The following is a 22,864-nucleotide window of genomic DNA, read 5'->3' as shown; positions in this document are numbered from 1 at the left end:
GATAAAAAGTATGTATTTTATCTCGACAGGTATTAATGACGCGCGGGTAAAGATTCGTGGACTCAAGTGTATTAAAAATGCACGTAAAAATACAAGAAAGTCAAACATTTTTCGACTTTGAGATCGGTTGTTCCAGAAAAGTTCCCTGTAGTTTAGGTGAACCTACTGCAGTTTATGCCTCGAAAACACAACACTTTGTCACCCTCTGTATTTAAAATACGTTGACTCGCCATTGGTCATTGCGCATGTGCCACCTTCATTGCGAATGCCATATCGCGATTCTATTGATTAAAAATCTGTATCGTAATGAAAATCTGTATCATAATGAAGTTCATTATGATGCAGGTAGGTGAAATCATAATATTGATATACAGTCCGTCTAATTTACTTACCGTTGCACGTCATTATTTACGTTAGAGATCTAAGTTGACATTGTTGCCCAATTACAAAAAATTCTTGAATTCATTTTAAATCAAATACATCACACAATTTTTGCGGAAGTCAATACAACTATTTCAATACAGAAAACAAATTAACATTAAATGTAAATAAATAAAAACTTTAGAACTAGAAAACAAGAATTAAGTTATAATCTTACGTTAAAGTACATAATAAAAACAGTAAATATAATGAAACAAATATTTATAGTCAAGATTAGAGTCAATATAAACAAATATGAAGTGTCATCACCGCAACTGTCAAATAAATGTTACCAATTTATGCCAAAATATCACCTTCGTTCGATTATAGTTACAGTGTATTCCGAACAAATGTGCTTCATAAAAACGCTTTATAAGCCAGTTATACAAATTAAATGAAACAAACATATTATTGTGTATTTCTTTAAGTTAACATTAATAGAAATGTTTAAAAATTATTTCTACGCGTATATAATAGAATATGCCTAGTGGCTGTAACGCCAGTGTACTCGGCAAAAGTGATTCTAAAAAAGAACACACCTACCTCCTAAATATTTCGTGTTGGTATCATGTGACGTCTCGGGCTATGACGCGGATGACGTGCAACGGTAAGTAAATTAGACGGAGTATATTATAGTATGAGAATAGAAAAAAAATACATTTAACATGATTTAACTACATATATCTTTGGGATATTTTCTGTTTAAATACAATATCTTACCTGAAACAGACAGCATTATAGGAGATACTTTTCCTTTCCCCTGAATTTCTTCCACTCCAGATTTTACTTTATACGCATTTTTCATTGCAGCACACACTTTTTCAATTACTTCTTCCCATGCTACAGAGTGTTCGGTCTTGCATATCCGTGCCAGTGCCTCCTTAGGTTTTATGAGCCTGAAACGAAATTTTAGTGGTGATACAAAAAATAAATTTCCAGAAAAATGATTAGAATATACCGGGTGGACCAAAAGTCAGTTAACCATTTTGTATACTAATAAAAGCAAAAATAACTGAAGTAAAAAAGACGTTTATTGTTTATTGTAAATAAGTAGGTACAAAGAAGTGAATGCTTTACATTTTATGTTCAAAATGCAAGCCACCTTCATCAATACATTTTTGGTAATGCTTATACAAAGTGAAACAAGTCTTTCTACAGACTTCCAAGTTGGCACAGAGAACTTCAAATTGGCAAAAACTTTATCTAATTTATCAAAGTACTCCCCACAGGGCGTCAAATCTGGCGAACGCGCGGGCCATTCAATTGTGTCTCTTCTCTATCCTCTCTATCTCTCTTATCCAATCACTAAACTGGTCATTTAGAAACTCACGAACTTGCAATCCGTAATGAGGCGGTGCACCGTCTTGCTAAAAATATCGAATACCTTGTAACTGTAGATTATTTGCAAGGTCCTTCACAGAGCATGATATATTTTCTTGGAGACGCCGCAAACTTGCGCGTGACTTTTTTTGATAGCGTTAAGTGACTTTTGGTCCACCCGGTATTATTGGTGTATAATAGACTAAGAGGCGGGATAGGTAAAATTTGCTAATCATTTTAGGCATCATAGGAGTCTATAACTTAAATAGTAGAACCTAAAAGAAACGTATGAGAGCATTATGATGCCGTCAATTTTCAGTGATACATGCGTCGACAGTAGCATATCAAACTTTCCACTTTTGGACGGGATATATAAATTAAATGGTACCCCCCGTTAAGACAGGCAAAAATATTCTCACCCCAGAATTATTGTTTGTACATTCTAAGTGATTAAAAAAGAAAACTCAGCGCAATTATAACCGGTCACCCCTGAGTCAAGACAAAAAGTGTCTAGCACGAGTTAACTGGGTAAATTGTCAAGGACATACCCCGCCAAAAAAAAGAAGAACCCACCAAGATAATACAAAGAGTCCAATCAAAAATATTGAGGAATCAATAAAACCCTATACAAGGACTCAGCTACATCTTTGGTAGAGGAAGAAATTTGAAGAATCACAAAGAACTACCTTGATGAACTGAGAAGTCATCCAAATAATGAAGCAAGAGTGATAAACGCTCCTCCCAGATTTGCAAGACTATTGGAGAAACTAGGGCCAACCTCTCCCTCATGTATTTAACAGATACCTCAGATTGTAAATTAAAATATGTATTAAAAAAAAAGAATGTGTGTGTACTTTGTACGCACGTAAGAAGTTATACTTCTATTATATGATTTCAACGAAATTAATATACTTTAAACAGTTTATTTATATTTTATTTAAATATTAAACTAATTTTAATACTCACTACTTTTCAAAATTTTTTATTAAAACAGTAACAAAAATTTAAAAAATAAAAGAATAAAACACACACAAAACACATTGAAAAATGCCACAAATGATTTCTGAACAATAATTGTCGGAAAAAATTTTAACTAAATACGTATTTTCTGAAAAAAAAAATATAAGAAATATACTTACAATCATAAAATGTATAAAAAAAAATAATAAAAGTTTCTATTGGGGTTCGAACCCGCTTATGTTTGCGCAGTTAGTATTGGAATTCATTCATCTTAAACTTCTACCCACGGAGATACCTGCATCATGAGGGAAGATCGACGAACTAAACGGTTTAAACTTTTGACAGTTCTGAATTTAACAAAACTATTTTGATTTTTGTAGAATATTAAAATAACAAAACATAGAGTAAGAAAACAATATATTAGGTAAATATTGACAGAAATTTTGATGGTAATCAAATTATGTAAATCAAAGCATTACATGCTATTTTGATAGGTTCATTTTAAATTTTCCAAATAGGTAAGTACACTTCGCGTCAAAAAAAACTGGTACAACTCTTATAACCGAAAATCGTGTTTTTCAAGTTGTGTAAGTTGATCTTGTCACAAGTGTCATTCTAATTTCTAGGGCAACGTTGCCAGTTCAACGAAAATATTATATCAAACTAGGTAAAAACGGGGCTGTGTGACAGACCGCATTTTTTAATATACTAAAAACTAAAACAATTGTAATTTTCCGTCATCTGAATTAAGTATCCATACATTGATTCGTGTTTTATTATAATTTATGAAAATATTTCAATTCAAAAATAGTGATAGATAATAAATCTTGACATGACTTTAAGTTGTGTAGAATAAATAAAACACACTAGAAAAATTAAAAATTTAATTTGAAATTAATACAAAATGAATAACTTTTACAGTGAACAAGTGTGGAATTTAAATATGTATTACAATTCGAAATATACATTTTAAACGTTATTTTTTTTGTATTTAGATTTAGTGCAATTCCGTTATCTGTGATGGCAACAACGAAGTGATTCACGAACAATATTTGTCAGTCTGAACACAGGTTTACATTGGGAAAAAAAGTGTACAAGTTTTATATGACGCGAAGTGTACCTATGTAATTTTTATTAGGATACTGAAACATTTACAATTATTACGTACCTGTCGCTTTTAAAAACTATTTAAAAAGTCACTACAATTATAAACTTGCTTTTTCTCTGCCAACACAACAATAAAAACTAATATACACAACATTTGTTGATCCATAATCTCCAACAATTATTGACAGATGATTTTAACATCCAATACGATCCCGTATAAGGTTTGAGCGACTAAATATACTGTCATATATAACGATAATTGACTAATATACTGTCGGTGTGCGCATGCGCCGGGGAATGTAAAAATTCACCCTCGTCCCTAAAGAAGTATAACTTCAAAAATAGTTATTTATGAAACAGTTCGCAAAAAGTACTTCACGCACAGTTTCATACAATATTTTATCTACGATAAACAAATAAAAAAACTGTAACTCTTCGTCACTGGAATTGATTTATATTCTACAATTTTTAGAACTTTGACATTTAGAACTCTAACTTCTTTCAAACCACAAAACTGTCAAAACTTTTGTTGTAATTTATTGCTTACATGTCATCACCATGACAACGCGAAAGTTTATTTGATTATGTATATGAAAGTGTGCCAAAGAACAGTGCGAAAAAGTAAATCCCATTTATTGTTACTTCACGCACACTTTAAATCCTTCACTCACTGCTATCTATAATGACAGTTTACACAAACTAAAAACTTATACATAATATGAGATAGAATAGATAAAATTATTTATATGTACTTACTTACTTTTCATTTTCGGCATCTTGTAAATTATTCTCTTTGACATATTTTGAAATATACTTTCTTACATCTATGAGTTGTACAGTATCTCCTTTTCTAAAAACGGATTAAAATTAGTATTTAAGACACTGTTTTAGAAGTAAATACTACCTGTGACCATCAAATATAGGTACAACAGAGTCAGTGATAACAAAGGATTCAATAACATTGGTCGAAGGCACATTTTCAGTCTCATTTGTGTCCTTTTTGGGCCTTTCTTCGGGCGTCAAATAAAATGCTTGATACTTCGGATGATCTTTATTTACGGCAGTGATGGTTTCAACACCAGTTTTTACTTCTTTTATAGTAACCAGACCTTCCTAAAAGATTGGTAAATCAAATAAACGTAAATTAGCGCTTTGGTGGAATATTAACTCATAAATGAATATAATACACTAAGCATCAAAATTAACGCACCACCTCAAAAACGGGACATTTTTGATGTCTCGTATTTCCTAAACCTGTTGTCTTATCTTAGTGATTTTTCTGGAATATTATAGCTTTATTCTTCAAGAATATCGATGTAATAATATTATTGCTAAATATGTAAGTGTCATTGTATACCGAGTTTAACAATGATAGTGTATTTTTCCTCAAAGTTTGAAACAACCTGTGGAATATTCTAGCGTATATAAAATATTGAAATTAAAACTCAACTGTAGCCTTAGGCTTTCTTAACATTTGCGTTTTGATTCATTCGACATGTAAAAATAATGACTGTTTGCTTTATAAACATATGTCCACAAATGCTTCGTTTCCGAGATAAGGGATGTTGAATTTTTTCTTACAAACTGACGATTTATTTATTGTTTTAAAACCGGTTGAGATATGCAAATGAAATTTGGTAGGTTTTAAGAGGTACCTAGTTATTGCGCATTTTTGACATATAATTAAGAATTTTATATTCACCATTGGCGTGCATACGGGATGTATCTAAACTGTTTATACCCGTATGCACGCCAATGGTGAATATAACATTCTTAATTGTATGTCAAAAAATGCTCTATAACTACTTCTTAAAACCTAGCAAATTTCATTTGCATATCTCAACTAGTTTTAGAGCAATAAATAAATCGTCAGTTTGTAAGAAAAAATTTAACATCCCGTATCTCGGAAACAAAGCATTTGCGGATATATGTTTATAAAGCAAACAGTCATTATTTTTTCATGCAGAATTACCCTTTAAAGTTTGTCGCACTTATTTAGAAACACCCTGTATTGACAAATAACATTGCTAGTTGTTAAAGTACCAAGTACCTAACTTTTTATTATCCAACATAAGCGAATGAATCAAAAAGCAAAATGTTAAGAAAGCCTAAGGCCACAGTTGAGTTGTAATTTCAATATTTTATATACGCTTGAATATTCCACAGGCAGTTCCAAACTTTGAGGAAAAAACACACTATCATTCTTACACCCGGTATACAATGATACTTACCTCTTTAGCAATAATATTATTACATCAATATTCTTGAAAAAAATCACTAAAATCGGACAACAGGTTCAGGAAATACGAGACATCAAAAATGTCCCATTTTAAGGTGGTGCGTTAATTTTGATGCTTAGTGTCTGATTTATTTTCTTTGCAATAATAATTTTTAATTCAAATTGTTGTTTGGGCCAGAAGTAATGAGGAAAAAACAATGCTATTTGCCAATCACCTAGCTCACGTATTTACTCCCAACAACGAAGCTTCAGACATTGAAATTGAAAAAGACATAAATAACATTCCAGCGAACATACCTGTAATCAGACAACTAACCAAAAACGAAGTTCAACAAGAAATTCAATATTTTAACATTAGAAAAGCTCCTGGGCTGGACAAAATATCACCCAAGATGATAAAGGAACTACCAGATAAAGGAATCACACTGATTACTCTCATCTTCAACGCCATTTTACGCTCAAACTACTGACCAAAGCTCTTTAAAACAGCTGAACTAATACTAATCCCAAAAGCAGGAAAAAATCCAAACGAGGTTTTATCATATAGACCAATAAGCCTACTACCAATTATTATTGTATCCAAAATACTTGAAAGGTTACTGCTAGAAAAAATTAACGGATACCCAACCACCAAGTTGGCTTTCGAAAAGAACACTCAACGATACAGCAGGTTCATAGAATAGTACACACCATAAATTCTGCAATGGAAAGAAAACAGTACTGCACAGCTGCCTTTCTTGATGTTAGTCAAGCCTTTGACAAGGTTCCCTCCAGTAATAAAACCATCACTGGTACATTTGCAGATGATACTGTCATCCTTGCAGCCGAAGAAAATTAAATAACAGCATCCAACATTCTACATGTTCTACTTTTCTACTTTCTACTTTTATTGACCTTTCCTCGGCTTTTGATAACGTAAATTTAAAAATTTTGTACCATAAGCTGAGATTAATAGGAATACCTCATCAAATATGTTCATTTTTAATTTCACTATACTCCGATAGACGACTTTCACTAAAATTAAACCAAAATCTTCAAGGATCCCGAACATCGAATTTAGGACTCCCTCAAGGCAGCATACTCAGCGCGTTACTTTTTATACTATATACAATGGACTTCGAAGTAAATTTAAATAACGTGAATATGATACAGTTTGCTGATGATATTGTTATCTACACCAACGGTACTACTATTTCAAATTGTCAGAACATTTTAAACACAAACCTATGGTCAGTTAAGCACTGGTTAGATTCAAACAACTTAATTATTTCTGAAAAAAAAATCTGAAGTGTGTATTTTTACTAAAAAAGGGACATAACTCAAGTACAGTTTTAACTGGGACCATATCTTCTTCCAATCAAAAATTGTGTTAAATACCTTGGACTCTATTTAGACAGAAAATTACTGTGGAAAGATACTATCCACCATGCAATAAAAAAACCGAGAACGCTATGAATATTTTGAGAGCATTCTGCCACACCAAATGGGGAACAGATCCAAATACCGCTTTACTGTTCTATAAAACAATGGTTAGAAGTATATTAGACTATGGCAGTCACCTATATAGAACAGCAGCACATACTCACCGAAACAAAATAGAGACCCAGAAAAACACAAGTTTGAGAATACGTCTTGGTTATCTTAAATCTACCCCAATAAATATTATAGAAGTAGAATCTGTAGAACCTCCACTATCTTTCAGAAGGCAGCTAATTAGTCATAAATTTATGGCTAAAGCCATATCCAAAGAAGCCAGCTATCTTCGTAACATTCACGACCTCACTGTCCTAGTACTCACCCATCCATATTGGCACTCAAAAGCTACTCCACTCCTAGTAAACAGCTATAGCACAATGGCACAAATCTCTAACTCCCTGTCAATCAATAAAACTATACCTATCTACACCGAACCTCCCCATGTTTTCTTTTGAAAACATATAAAAACATACTACCTGGACCCAAAAGAAAACTTTCTAGAAACCATTAATGGAAGATGGCCTGAACACCAATACATATATACTGACGGATCCAAGTTGAATGGAAAAGTAGGCTGTGCTTTTTATGATGCAAACTCTTCCCAATATTACAAGTTCAAGCTACCAGATGAGTGTTCCATATATACCGCTGAAACAATTGCCACAGCAAAAACATTTAGATACGTCCAGTCCAGAAACACACAGAATCATGTTATATTCACTGACAGTAAAAGTGCAGTTGACCGAATAACAAACCTAAAATCATCGAAAAACCTTACTAACATAGAGGCAGAAATGTTAAAACTGCACTTTAAAGCAACAAAACAAAGGAAAACAATAACTGTAGTGTGGATTAAAGGACACTCAGGAATAAAAGGTAATGATGTAGTGGATACACTAGCCAAATCAGCCACTGACACAGGATACGATCTAACCACCAATATTGTTCCATCTACAGATCTTACCTCCAAGTTTACTTCACATTTAAAACAATTGTGGCAGCAAGAATATAATTCATCAGTCACAGACTTAACTATGTCGGCCACCAAAATAACATACCATCGAAAAGCTGGTTTCATGGATTAACAAAACGAAACTTCATTGTTACAATAAACAGAATAAGATCTAATCATGCTATGACTCCTTTGTACAAATATAAAATAGGACTGGATGAAAACCCATATTGTCTATGCGGAGAAGTTGGTGATATGAACCATGTAATCCTAGAATGTTCAAGAAATAAGAAGAGCATTGAATAATTTTTCGAAGATATGGTAAATCTCAAATTCTGTTTGCCAACCAGTCTAAATTGTATAATTTTTAGTAATAATATTAACTTATATCAATGTTTGTATAATCATATAATTCGTTGCAAAATGAAATTGTAAAAAACTAACACCATTGTAAGCAATTCTGCGATACAAAATATTATTGTAAGTGTGTTCACGAAAAAATTAACATAGAAAAAATATAAAAAAAGTTCAAAAAAAAGTAAAATATGATAAACAAATAAAAAAAACAAAAAAAAAACAATGAAAAAAAAAGGAATTAAAACTAAACAAAAGACTACACAAATAAAGCATAAAAAAACAAAAAAATTTAATTTAAAAAAATAAAAAATATACATATAAAAAAATGCACTAAACAGAAACCATTTTACTAACATAATAACATTTTTATCCTAGGGCGTGAGAATTTGAACAATCAATTTATTTATATTGGATAAAAAAAATGCTCATTTTATATTTCATAAATAAAAAATAAGTCTGGCTAATTGGTTTATGCCAAAGCCAATTATAAATAAAAAAAAACATTCTACATGAACAACAGAATGAAATCGAGACGTGGTCAAACAAGTGGAGAATTAAAATGAATGGAACAAAATCAGTCCATATGACTTTTACCTTGAGAAGAGACCAGTGTCCCCCAGTTTCACTTAACATTATCCAACTTCCTCAATCCTCTAGCACCAAATATCTAGGAATACATCTTGACTCAAAACTCAATTGGAAAGAACATATTCTTAAGAAGCGGAAACAAATTGACTTAAAAATGAAAGACATAAATTGGCTAGTCGGTAGAAAATCAAGATTGATCCTAGAAAATAAAATCCTTGTCTACAAAGCTATCATAAAACCTACCTGGACGTATAGAATCCAACTTTGGGAATGTGCGAGCAAGTCAAATACAACCATAATTCAAAGAAGCCAATCGAAAATACTGCGAACGATAACTAATGCACCCTGGTAGATATGTGTCAAACCTAATGCTTCATGAAGATGTGATCACTAAATATAGTATGAAGCACCATGAAGGACTGGAATCACACAGCAATCCCCTACTTACCCCGTAATACACCCTAATACACACAGTACCCCCTAATAGAACATCATGCCAATAGAAGACTCAAAAGGAATTGAACAGCTGACCTGAGAAACAGTTTAAAGTGGTCTTGTCACTGGAGAAGACCTCATTAAGCCAGTAGGGGCCTTTGATCCGCAGCCAGCAAATTAGCTTATAGAACCTTACTTGTGTTTTGATTGCTATATAGTGTGACTTAATAAAAAAAATTCTTGTTAATTATTTAATAAAGCATCTATGAAAAATTGAAAGAATTCTAAAATCATAGTCATGCAAATATTCATAGTCATTTAGTTTAGTGAAATCGCTAATTTAACTAAAGGGCAAATTAATTGATAAAAGTAAGATTAAATCGGGAAGAAAATATTTTCTGTTATGTATTACTTAAGAGTATAGGCGTAAATATTTTACGGCTATCCCTACTTTTTCTGTCTTTACACGGCAAATTACGTGTAGTAAAATTCTCACTGGTATGGACATGTAAACATTACTTGACAATGTGTGACAATGTCATCATTAACTTTAAAGAGATGGCCTTTGAATGTTCTTGGATAACTGTTATTGTATAATTGCTTAAATTATTAATTGAGTTAATTAATATGATTATTTCATTCATAGGAGATTCTGACCAATAGAAAGCTACAGAAATCTAAATTAAATCGATAATTTTTGATAATTTCCCGTCGTCAAGTATATTACGTCAGATGCCCTTCGTTGCTACGAAAAAATACATTCAGTAACATTAATGACAATTAATGTTTTAAAAATTATAAAAGTGATGACTTTCAACCGTCAAATTAATATTTATAACAACTGTTTGTTTAATTGTACTAATTTGTACTTACATAAATAAATTACAATAAAATTTTAATTTTCAACAGTTTTATTCATGAAATAATCGCAACAAATTGCACTCGATCTCTAAAATTAATATAGAATTTTAGAGCTCTTGTGCAATTACTACTGATTATTTCATTCATAGGAGATTCTGACCAATAGAAAGCTACAGAAATCTGAATTAAATCAATAATTTTTGATAATTGCCCGTCGTTAAGTATATTACGTCAGATGCCCTTCGTTGCTACGAAAAAATACCTTCAGTGACATTAATGACAATATTATAAAAGTGATGACTTTCAATCGTCAAATATTTATAAAAACTTTGTGTTTAATTGTACTAATTTGTACTTACATAAATAAATTACAATAAAATTTTGGTTCTGAACAGTTTTATTCATGAAATAATCGCAAAAAATTGCACTCGAACTCTAAAATTAATATAGAATTTTAGAGCTCTTGTGCAATTACTACTGATAATTTTTTCACTAACTATGTATTTAGTGACTGTAATAATTTATATACTGTACAACAAAAACTAATATTCAATCGAGAAAAGAGGAAAAGTGATAAAGTGATTTTTAAATAATATATTGTTATTATGGAACGCTTACAATTTTGAACATCTTTAACAAAATACTTGGATCACAGAATATATCTTGGCGTATTCTCTGCTTGGATCTTTCATAAATAATAAACAATAAATAACTTTTTATTAAGTTGAAGTCTTAAATCAATTATTTATCAAATACATTATATATAAATATTATTTAAGGGGAAAGGAACAAAATGCAAAATTTTGACGCCTGTCAAAATTTTCAATGTATTTTAAATGTAATCATTTTTTCCAATCCTGAGAAGACTAATAAGTATTTTTGAAAAATTTAACCGCAGAATGAAAGATTACTTTATTACCGAGGGCCGAAGGTCCCTTAGAATGAATAAAAAGTTTCTTTTGAATGAGATATTTGAAATTAAAAAGCACACTAAATTTTCTCCACCCCTGTAACTTATTAGAATAAACATAGAAGTTTTCAGGGACTTTCGGCCCTCGGTAATAACGTAATCTTTCATTCTGCGTTTAAATTTTTCAAAAATACTTATTTGTTTTTTCAGGATTCGAAAAAATTAATCCCATATAAACAGCATTGAAGCCGAGAGTTTGTACCCATCCCCTTAATCAATAACTCAAAATATCCCCGAGGTCATGTCAAATATTTAAAAGTGTGACTGTCTTGTCACCATATTCTATTCGACTCAGTGTGTTGTATGACAAATATAGCGAATGTTCGATTTGGAAAATATCACCACGGACATGGAGTCCATTGTTTTTTGGAATCCTGAAAAAACTAATAAATATTTTTAAACAATTTAAACGCAGAATGAAAGACTAAATTATTATCGAGGGCCGAAAGTCCCTTAGAATAAATTAAAAGTTTCTTTTGAATGAGATATTTGAAATTAAAAATCACACTACATTTTCTCTTAGTTTTTCACCCCTCGGTAAGAACGTAATCTTTCATTCTGCGTTTAAATCTTTCAAAAATTGTCTATTAGTTTTCTCAGGATTCGAAAAAAATGAATCCTATTTAAATGGCATTGGAGCCGAAGCTTTGTACCCATCCCCTTAAGTATATAAAAAGTATTACCTCAGACATTTTCTTTAGAAATGGTTTTAACTTCTTGAATGAAGTCTTTTTAATATCCAAATTTTTAGTAGGGGGGCAAATTGGAAGCATGTCTAATTTAAAAAAGTTTGAAGTAAGTACAGGCAATTTTAGTGTCTTTGAATATTTGATAGCGCCTAAAAAGCAGAAAATTAAAAGATCATCCATATTTTCCGAACTATCTTGGGTTGATTCTGTTTCTAAATCATTAACTTCGTTATCCTCATCACTTCTTTCAATTATTTCCTCAGCAACTGTTTCTGTTTCTGGTGTATCTGGAATGTCTTCATTTTCACATTTATTTTTATCTAAAATATCAGATTTGGTTTTTGTTGGGCCACCCAGAGCTGGGAAATCATTATCATAACTATCCATCCGAAGCCATGTAGGAGAACCAAGTGTTGCTATTGGTAAATTAGGCAAACCTTCAACAGTACAAAGATGGTCGCCATAAAAATGATATATATTTACACATTTTCCTCTACAATTTGCTAAATTCATGGCTCCAGAACTTTGACTTGCCACACCAACTGCTACAGCTGCCCTATTGTTAGATAAATTTACATAAACTACTTCATTCTCTAGAACATTTCCATATTTCGGCAAATTAGTACTGGGATGTGGGGTTACAACGCCTGAAAACAGATATTCATTATTATCATTTCAATTTAAAAAAAAAATTTCTATCAATGAAATATGTTTAAGACTGTATATCAATATCAAAAAAACTGTATATAACTATAAATATATCTAGTTATAAACTCATCAATATCAACTTTATACATGGTATCCACAAACTCTCCTGACAAAAAATGAAGACCGGAGATTCCTCAGATAATTTTAAGATAATTTAACCCAATTCACCTAGTCCGAACATCCATCGCTAAGGGAGATAGAGCTCTTTAAAAATGACGTCTTGTAATTGTTTTTTTTTAATACCTCCAGAACGCTTCTATGTAGAAGAACGAAAACTGGTACGCATATTTATCTTCCAAAAATAAATTGAGTCCATCAATTGCGAATTTCTAGTACCGGTCTTTAACTTTTAAGCACTTTTGACACTGGATTATTAACTTGTCAGGTATTATAGTATTATAGTGCTAAAAGGTACTCTTGTTTTAAGTCGATAGAATACACCGTTTTCTAGGAAAATCGATTTGAAAATTTTTCGTTTTTTGAATTTGAATCACCCATCAGGAGATGCTAGGCATACCCAGGGATAACGCAGATGAAATTGTGAAATTGTCGAAAACCGGCAAAATATAGGCTGGCATATATCTTGCGAGTCCCCTTCCAAAACGGATAATAACAACTATCAAATCTTTGAAAAATAACAGTTCCCCGGGAATCGATAACATTGCCGCCGAATTACTTAAAACTGATCCGCATCTAACCGCTGAACTTTTGCTCCCCATAATCTGGAGAGCTGTGGGAAACAAACCGTATTCCAGTGAGCTGGAAAAAAGGTAACATTATTAAGCTTCCAAAAAAGGGCAACCCCACACTGTGCAAAAATTGGAGAGGAATAACCTTGCTTACCGTCATAAATAAAATTTTCACAACCATCATACTTAAAAAATTAACAAACAAGGTTGAACTTCGAGCTAATCAAGCAGGTTTTAGAACAGAATCCTCCTGCATAGGCCACATTAATACCGTGAGGCTAATAATAGAACAATCGGTTGAATGGAACACACCCCTCTACAAGGTTTTTGTTGATTTCGAGCGTGCCTTTGACACCTTATCTCATGCTGCTATATGGAAAATTTGAGAGCTAAGAAACATCCCGCATGAAATAATTTCCATTATAAAGTCACTGTACACGGAAGCGAAATGCAGCGTGACACACAATGGGATCAACAGTGACGAATTGAACGTACTTACTGGAGTCAGACAGGGATGCGTGCTTTCTCCGTTTCTTTTTAACATAGCCATAGATTATGTTCTCTCCAAACTAGACTCCGACACAAGAGGGATACAATGAAAGTTAACCACACGCCTAAGCGATCTAGAATATGCCGACGATATCTGCCTCTTAGAACAAAGGTCCCAAGATGTGGCTGACCAATTGGAAACAATTTCCACTGAAGCCAATAAAATAGGTTTGAAAATCAATATTTAGTAACACCAAATCCATGAGATTAAATGCAAGGAACAACACGCTATTTACTATCGACAACATGCAGAATGAAAATGTGGAAAACTTTACGTATCTTGGAAGTGTTTTAACAAAAAACGGAGTTACAGAAGACGATATTCGTACGAAATACAAAAAGCTCAACAAGCATTCAGCATGTTCAACCCTGTTTGGAGGTGTGGCGAATACACTACAAGAACAAAGATCCGAATATTCTAGTCAAATGTCATCACCATCATCGAAACGTGTTAATGGAAAAATATCTCTAAAAATTAAAAGAGAAAATCCCAGTGGTTGGTTGTATACCATAATTTAAACAAACTTACAATTAAGTACGGCGACAAATTCGCATAGCAAAAAAAATTGGTTAAAAGAAAAATGTGATGAGATAAACGCTACAACATAAACATGACAGCTTTAATTTACACAGGAAAATAAAAGAATTAACTAGAAAACCAGAATACAAACAAAATATACTAGTTACTAGTTGATGAAAAGGGAGACATAGTAATGGATACAGAAAACAAATTGATGGTATGGACAAACTATATAGAACAGCTGTTTAACGACAAACGAGACACAATAGATAATGAATATTTCTTTGAAGAGACTAGGCCAGAAATAACAGAAAGTGAAGTAAAACACACCATTAAACAAATGAAAACTGGGAAAGCTGTAGGACCGGACGAAATACTGACAGAAATATTGCAACTTATAGCCGACTGCAATATACATGTAATTGTCGAATTATTTAATATCATATACAGAACAGGTATATTACCTAAAGAATGGCTTCTCTCAACATTCGTGACTACAGTGGAACCTCATTATCCGCCAGGGTACCGGACCAAGGGTATGACGGATAATCGAGGAGACGGTTAACAGAACATTAAAAAAATAAATATTTATAGTGTTACCATGACACACTGAATTATGGTGACACACAGATATTGACTAATAATAATTATTGTGCTGTGCATTTTGTTTTCGGCTTGCGATTCTAAAAATAGAACTCTAAAAGCATGGTAATATCATTTATAATTACCTATTTAAATTGAAATTTAATCCAGAGCCTCGAATAAGAACAAAAATTATTTACATAAAAAAATGCGGTGGTGGCATAGTTGCACGTGTACATTTCAACGAATTTCGTTTGGCTTATCGCAATGCTCAAACAAAATGAATTGATGACTAAATGTTTACTTATGTATACAATATAACTTATGTATGGACCCTGACGGTTAACAGAGGTGACGGTTAACAGAGAGACGGATAATCGAGGTTCCACTGTATACCGAAAAAGAGAAACGCCAGACAATGTTGCGAATACCGTACCATCAGTCTAGTGTGCCACATACTCAAAGTATTACTAAAGATTATTCATCATAGAATATATAAAAAGTTAGAAAAAGACATTGGACAAACTCAGTTCGGATTTAGAAATGCTCAAGGAACCAGAGAAGCATTATTTGCAGTAAATGTGCTAATACAGAGATGTTTAGATGTAAACCAGGACATCTATGTCTGCTTCCTAGATTATAATAAGGCATTCGATACGGTGAAACATAATCCGTTAATAAAACTACTGAGAACAAAGAACATCGACACACGGGATATAAGAATAATAAATATAAACAAGAAGCTGTCATAAGAATAAATAATTTAAACACCAATAAAATAAAAATCAAAAGAGGCGTTAGACAGGACTGTGTCTTGTCGCCATCACTGTTTAATGCATACTCAGAAGAAATATGCAAAAAAGCATTAGAAGATGAAGTAGCAGGCATAAAAATAAATGGCCTACCCATATGTGAAATTAGATACGCTGATGACACAATACCAATAGCAGAAACTATTACAGATCTACAAAGAATTTTAGGTAAGGTTGTTGCAACGAGTGAAGAATTTGGTCTGTCACTAAACGTAAAGAAAACAAAATTCATGGTTATATCAAAGAAAAATATTAGAAACATCAATCTACACGTAAATAATAAGACGATAAAACGAGTTCAGAATTATAACTATTTAGGGGCAAACATTAATAAAACAAACGATTATACCAAAGAAATCAGAATTAGAATATAAAAGGCTAGAAGTGCATTCACTAATATGAAACAAATATTATGCAGTAGAGACCTCAGCCTAAATCTTAGAAAGCGAGTCCATGTTATGTATTTTCTGTTCTTTTGTATGGTGTGGAGACATGGACTCTTAATAAACAATGTCTCAATAGATTGGAAGCATTTGAAATGTGGACATATCGAAGATAGCTGAGAATCTCCTGGACAGACATAATAACTAATGAGGAACCATCAAGAATACAGAACAGCAGAGAGATACTGGATTCCATCAAAATAAGAAAACTCCAATACTTGGGTCATATAACACATGGTGACAGATATAAACTCCTAAATTTAATTATGCAGGGAAAGATTCAAGGAAGGCGCAGCATATGTAGGAGAAAAATGTCCTTGCTGAGAAATCTCAGAGAATGGTTTGGATGCAGCTCAAGTGGATGCAACTCTTTCGGGCTGTAGTGTCAAAAGTAAGAATAGCAATGATGATTACCAACCTTCGTCGCGCAGATGGCACGTAAAGAAGAAGAAGACCATTAAGTAAAAAACTTAAATTAAAAACTTTAAAAAAAAACTTAAAAAACTATATTAAATTATTTTAAATTTTTAAATCATCCAAATTGATTATAAAACTTCAAATCATTTTCGATCCAGTGGGATCCAACATCAGTGAAACATCTTGATAGTAGTTAAAACACGCTACATTTTTGTTTATAAAAACCTAAATTACATGGTAATAGTAATAAAATATAAAATTATGATGATACACTTTAATGGAACACATGTCCCTACTCGAAAAATGGACAGTTTGTCTGATGAGTGATACAAACTAACTGATGAACAGTACTATAACTAAACTGCGTGTCAGAGAAAAAGGGGCACCCACAAAATTTTTTAAAATTTTATATTTTTTTATGTCTGCATTTTCTTTTAATTTGTTTTATGTTAATTAGATTAAATGAATTGTCACATGTACTGAGAAGCTAGACTGATTCTGTAAAGAGAATAAACCAATTCGTAAAACCTATTAAACCATAAAATTCTCAAAGACCACTATTTACTAATCAACGAAGCTTGGCAAAATTAATGATTTTTAAGAAGTGTGTGAACTATTGTAGTGTTCTAAAGCGTTTCTGAGATATCTTAGTAATACACTGGTTTCCTTACAGTGAAGTCTGATCAGATTGTTACATTTCTGAAAAATGAAGCAAGCCAAAGAGATGTCGCAAGACAATTGAATGTTAGTTGTTCAACTGTTTAGAGAACTTACCAACAATTTCTTGAGACCAGATCTCATCAATAGTGACATTACAGGCACAAAAAGGAAGACAACAGCAGGCGAAGATCACATTCCCACTATATCTGCATTGAGAAACCAGAAGCAAACTGCTAGAATGCTCCAAAAGCACATTCAGCAAGCCCAAGGACCAGTAATCAGCATTTCTACTATTCAACGAAAGTTAAGAGAACAGGGTTTAACAGCTTGCAATCCAGTAAAGAGCATGATGCTCACACAAAACACAGACTTGCATTTGTCCATGAGCATGTCAATTGGAGAATAGGTGATTGGAAAAAAGTATTGTTTACAGATGACTGTAGAATATCAATTTATGGTAAAGACAGTCAAAATCAAGTCTACAGATGGGCTAAAAAATGATATACTGCCTGCACTCAGTTACACCAGATTGCTTTTGGTGGTACCTATCTCAGTAATGTTTTGGTCAGTGATTTTTTGAGGCACACATGAATCTCATATTCATTGAGAGGGGCTCATTAGCAGCACACAAATACGTAACAGAGATCCTACAACATCATGTTATGCTATATGCTGGGTTTATTGGCAATGTTGTTTTGCTAACACAAGATAATGCGACACCACACATGGCAAGGATGGTAACATAGTATTTTGAAGAGACTATAGTCTGTTTTTAAACGAAGAGGAGTAATTCAAATGTCCCATGCCGTAAAGCTTGTTTGTAATTGGTCCAACCTCGGACAAGTTTATTCCACTGTTACCAAATTTTGACACTAATGACACTTATAAAATTTTGACACTATTAGCATTTCATAGGCCATTTTTAGCGATTTTTTGTGTTTTCTGAGTTAGTCCTTTAATTTTTAGATTTTTAGTCTGTTTTTATATAAAAAAAACAGTTGTTTTTAGACCTCTTTAGTGACTTATTAGTACCTAGAATTACTATTATTAGTACCTACGTATTAGTATAATATAATATTTATGGATTACATTCAAAGGCCAATATGATCAACCAAAAAAGAAGATGTATTTGGTGATATTTCTAGTGACATTCTTGGGTGTGAATCTGTCTTTTTAGTTTACTCCTCTTAGTTTAAAAACAAAGCTTAATATTCCAAAAATGGACTGGCCTTCTCAAGCTTCAGGCCTTAATCCTATTGAGCATATATGGAGCCTTCTCAAAAGGCATATAAGATGAAGAGCTTAGAATGACTCTCATTGAGGAATGGACCACTTTTCCCCAAAGGAACATCCAAAATGTGATCAGTTCTCTGCCAAATCGAATGATGAGTATCTTCCAGTACCATGGTGGCAACACACATTATTGAAACAAGTGATACTTGCCTTTTCTCGACTCTATAATTCAATTAATGTTATAACTACTGTAACTGTAATGGTACCTACATCGAAATTTTCAATACATTTATTATTTTCTCAAAGTTTTCCTTGTTTTCATTTTTCTCCAACACTAATCTGGGGTTACGTGCTACAAGAGTAACTGAGTCAATATGCAATAGATTTAGATAATTTGATATAAATAAGAAAAACATAACAATATAAAAAATTTCAAAATTTTATGGGTGACCCATTTTCTCTGACATGTAGTGTAATATAAACTATAAACAAAATAAAAATGTAACTAACCTGCTAGCATAAGATCAGCACCCGATGTAATGAAGCTCATGACTTGTTGATGTGTTGTAAAAGCATATATTATATTAGGAAATTTCCATAACATAAATATTGTGGGGAAGAGTTTGTCTTCATATTCAAATACTATTGGCCGTTTTTGAATTGTATACACATTCAATATTGTTTGGTTATGTGTAACTACTTTTAAAATGTTTAAAGGTTCCTTTTTTGGTAGTAATTCATTAATATCATTTTCTGTTAAGTTCGGAAACGCTTTTAGTATTGAATCTCTAAAATTGTTCCTAAAATACATGATCTATTAATATAATCTTATACAATAAATTTGACCAGAGGGTTTGTATTAACACGTCATTACATGCACCCATGGCCATTTGCTGCAGTTCCAAAAAGTCTCAAAACATGTCACATGGATTCAATATACACATTCAAAGGAAAAAATAGAACAACAATATCAATTCTAATGTGCTAGGTACTAAGAGTTTAAGTTATAAAAAAGACTTTTCAGGACCCTGCTATATTTTGAATTTTATAATTAATAAGGTATTATCAAAACAGAAAGTAAAATAGTTAATTACTACAATTATGAATCATATTTCATCACCATTTTGATATTTAGTTGTAATAGTTATTTCAGCAGTGGTAATAAAAACTTCGAAGAGGCGTAGTGAAAAACTATTATTTTTGACTTATACTCTTAATACATAGCACGATAGAATTCTAATTCGGAATACTAGAAGACTTTTAAAAATAGAATTTACACAATATAATAATGTTTGGTTAATTTTCAGCCGCTTTAGTATAACGCAGCAAATTGCTAATGGGCGTGTACTGTAATAAATATGGCATGTTTATTACTGGCATAACAAACGTAAATGGCCCATGCAATGACGTGTTAAAAAAGCATACCCAGGTTTAAGAAATATAAAAAAACATGAAACTATGCTATGCTACAGTAAGCATTTTAAACAGGTGACATCTAAACACTAAAAAGTCTTATGAGCAGAAATGGAGGTTTTTTTTCTTCTTTTATGGCCTTTGGGAACTGCGCCCATCTAGCCAGCAACACTTCTTAAAATCAATGCCTAACCAAACCTACCATACATCAAGACTATTACGAATCCAATCGAACAATCAAGGGTAGGAAAGGGAAAAAACTTTTTTCGCACCCAGGGGTCGTTCAGTTCAGTTTATTCAAAGCTAGTAAGTTCATCAGATTATATGGGGATAAACGTTTTCTTGCAATAGCTACATATTCAATAGATTTATTTGTGTCACATATTTGTCACATGCAAAAAATATATGATCCAAGTCACTTATTGTATTGCAATTTCTGCACAAATCTGACTGTATTACTTTGATTTTATATAGATGTGCGAGATAACAAGCATGGTCAAATTTTAGTCAAGAGATAGTAACAACATCGTGTCTTGAAAAATTTGACTATTTTGCCAATAATCTGTCAGGATTTTCGGATGTAAAAGAGTATACCTTGTCGGACAATTTATACAGTATTAATTCCATTGAATGTTATTCCAGTTATCATGTAGTCTGGCTTTACTTATGGTTATACATTCTTCCAAGTCCAATATCATTCAATGTTTCCTCACCACTGAAAATGCTGTCTTTTGCCAACTGATCTACTTTTTCATTATTTTCAAGACCAATATGAGCTTTTATGCATGTGAATAAAATATTACACTGCATAGTTGTTAGATTAGATAAAAGTATTTTTAATTCTTTGATGTAGGGATTTACGTTAACAGAATTTTCGTCTAGTTGACTAGAGAAACTTTTTAAAACTGATAATGAGTCGGATAATATGTTTATTTGTTTGAGATTTTTATTTTCGGCATATTGGCATGCTTTTATGATAGCTATGGTTATTGCTAAAAATATTGATGTATTGGAATTAAGTTTAAATTTTTCTTTAACATCTAGTGATGATATATAGAAGGCACCGCCCACACCATCACTTTGCTTTGAAGCATATAGTATATATTCGTAGGTGATTAGGGTATTTTACAGTATAATCATTAAGGGTAATTTTGCTAAGTGTGTGAAGTTCAGAATATGAGGGAATTAGAATTATTGATGTTTCTAAAGCCTGAAAGAAATCCGATTGAGGTGATTTTTTAATAATAGAGGGTTAGATCAGTCAAAATAAACATAGCCAATTTCAACATAAAGGAAGCAAAGAGTATATTTATTGCAAATGTTTTTATTATTCCATTTTTCAAAAATATTCAATCTGTATACTCCATTTCTACATTGCCCAAAATTGCATAATATCAAAAAACAAAAGTGTAATATGTTCTGGATACCATTACAAAATTAAAAAATCGGAAAGCAATGTGTAAAGGAATGTATTTTAGAGCCATGAGAGGAGAAAACAAAAACTGTAGAAAGTAACAAACAAAACCTAAGAAAAACAAGTACAGTAGAACCCCAATTATCTGTGCTTCTCAGGAACGGACGTGGCACGGATAATCTGAACATTTATTTCTTATAATACAAACATATACATACCTACCATATATGTACATACATATGTATCTACCATAAAAAGATAACAGAAAAAATAAATCTTTCATTATATGTCTCTCTCTCTCTGGGCATATAGATTTTCCGTCGAGTGATTTATGTTAACGCTATTTTGATTACGCAATTTGAGTAATAGAAAATCATAGCACGGATAATCCGCAGTCCGGATAACCCGCACACGGATAATCGGGGTTCTACTGTACAGCAATATGGCTCAGTACATTTTACTACCCTTCTGTTTTGAAGCTGTTTTTGTGGCAATTTCATGTTATTGGTTATCGTTCATTGTTAATTTAATAATTTATTGATACTAAATAATATGATTAACTATCTTTAACCCATTAAGCTAGAAAATTTTACATTACTACTATTAAAACAATATAAACAAAAAATGAATTAAATTACCTTTCAGATCGTTTTGTTTGTGTATTGCTTTTAATTTTAATGGGCTTCTTAAACATTGTGGCTAAATTTTAGCTATTATAATTTAGTTTCATCCAACAATTTAAATTTTGTGTATTCACAGCTTAAAAGTGATCTAACCTCAAATCACTCAATTTGACATCTGTCACTGTCAGTAAAATGATTACATTCGGAGATTCTTCTTCTATTTTTTATTAAATACATCAAATACATGTATATTTTGCTGAGATTCTGAATAATGAAATTTGTGATTTTCTATTTGAACATAGGCACAGCAGCACAGCACATATATTATATGCTATAAATATGGCGATTTAATTTATCAGATGCTTTAATAAATTGCTCTCCGTGGCGACCGTGGCCGTGCGTGTCAAGGTCAAGCTTACGGGGGCTG

The 22,864-nt window shown here is 32.1% G+C and overlaps 1 protein-coding gene across 1 annotated transcript in view; it reads right to left on the bottom strand.

The window, feature by feature from the left end:
- The window catches only part of LOC126886617 (eukaryotic translation initiation factor 2D), a 29,602-nt gene extending 6,984 nt beyond the window's left edge, over positions 1–22,618 (bottom strand). Inside the window, exons 1-6 of the mRNA XM_050653607.1 lie at positions 22,453–22,618; positions 19,498–19,787; positions 12,369–13,021; positions 4,712–4,920; positions 4,568–4,657; positions 1,141–1,316 (exon numbers count right to left, since the gene is read on the bottom strand). Coding sequence (XP_050509564.1) covers positions 1,141–1,316; positions 4,568–4,657; positions 4,712–4,920; positions 12,369–13,021; positions 19,498–19,787; positions 22,453–22,508 — 1,474 coding nt within the window. The 5' untranslated portion in view covers positions 22,509–22,618. The remainder of the gene's footprint in view (positions 1–1,140; positions 1,317–4,567; positions 4,658–4,711; positions 4,921–12,368; positions 13,022–19,497; positions 19,788–22,452) is intronic.
- Positions 22,619–22,864: the final 246 nt, after the last annotated feature.

Source organism: Diabrotica virgifera, chromosome 6, assembly GCF_917563875.1.
Source record: "Diabrotica virgifera virgifera chromosome 6, PGI_DIABVI_V3a".
NCBI classification, from domain to species: domain Eukaryota; kingdom Metazoa; phylum Arthropoda; class Insecta; order Coleoptera; family Chrysomelidae; genus Diabrotica; species Diabrotica virgifera.
The sequence above is the reverse complement of the archived record's forward strand: the minus strand, read 5'-3'. Positions and strand labels throughout refer to the sequence as shown.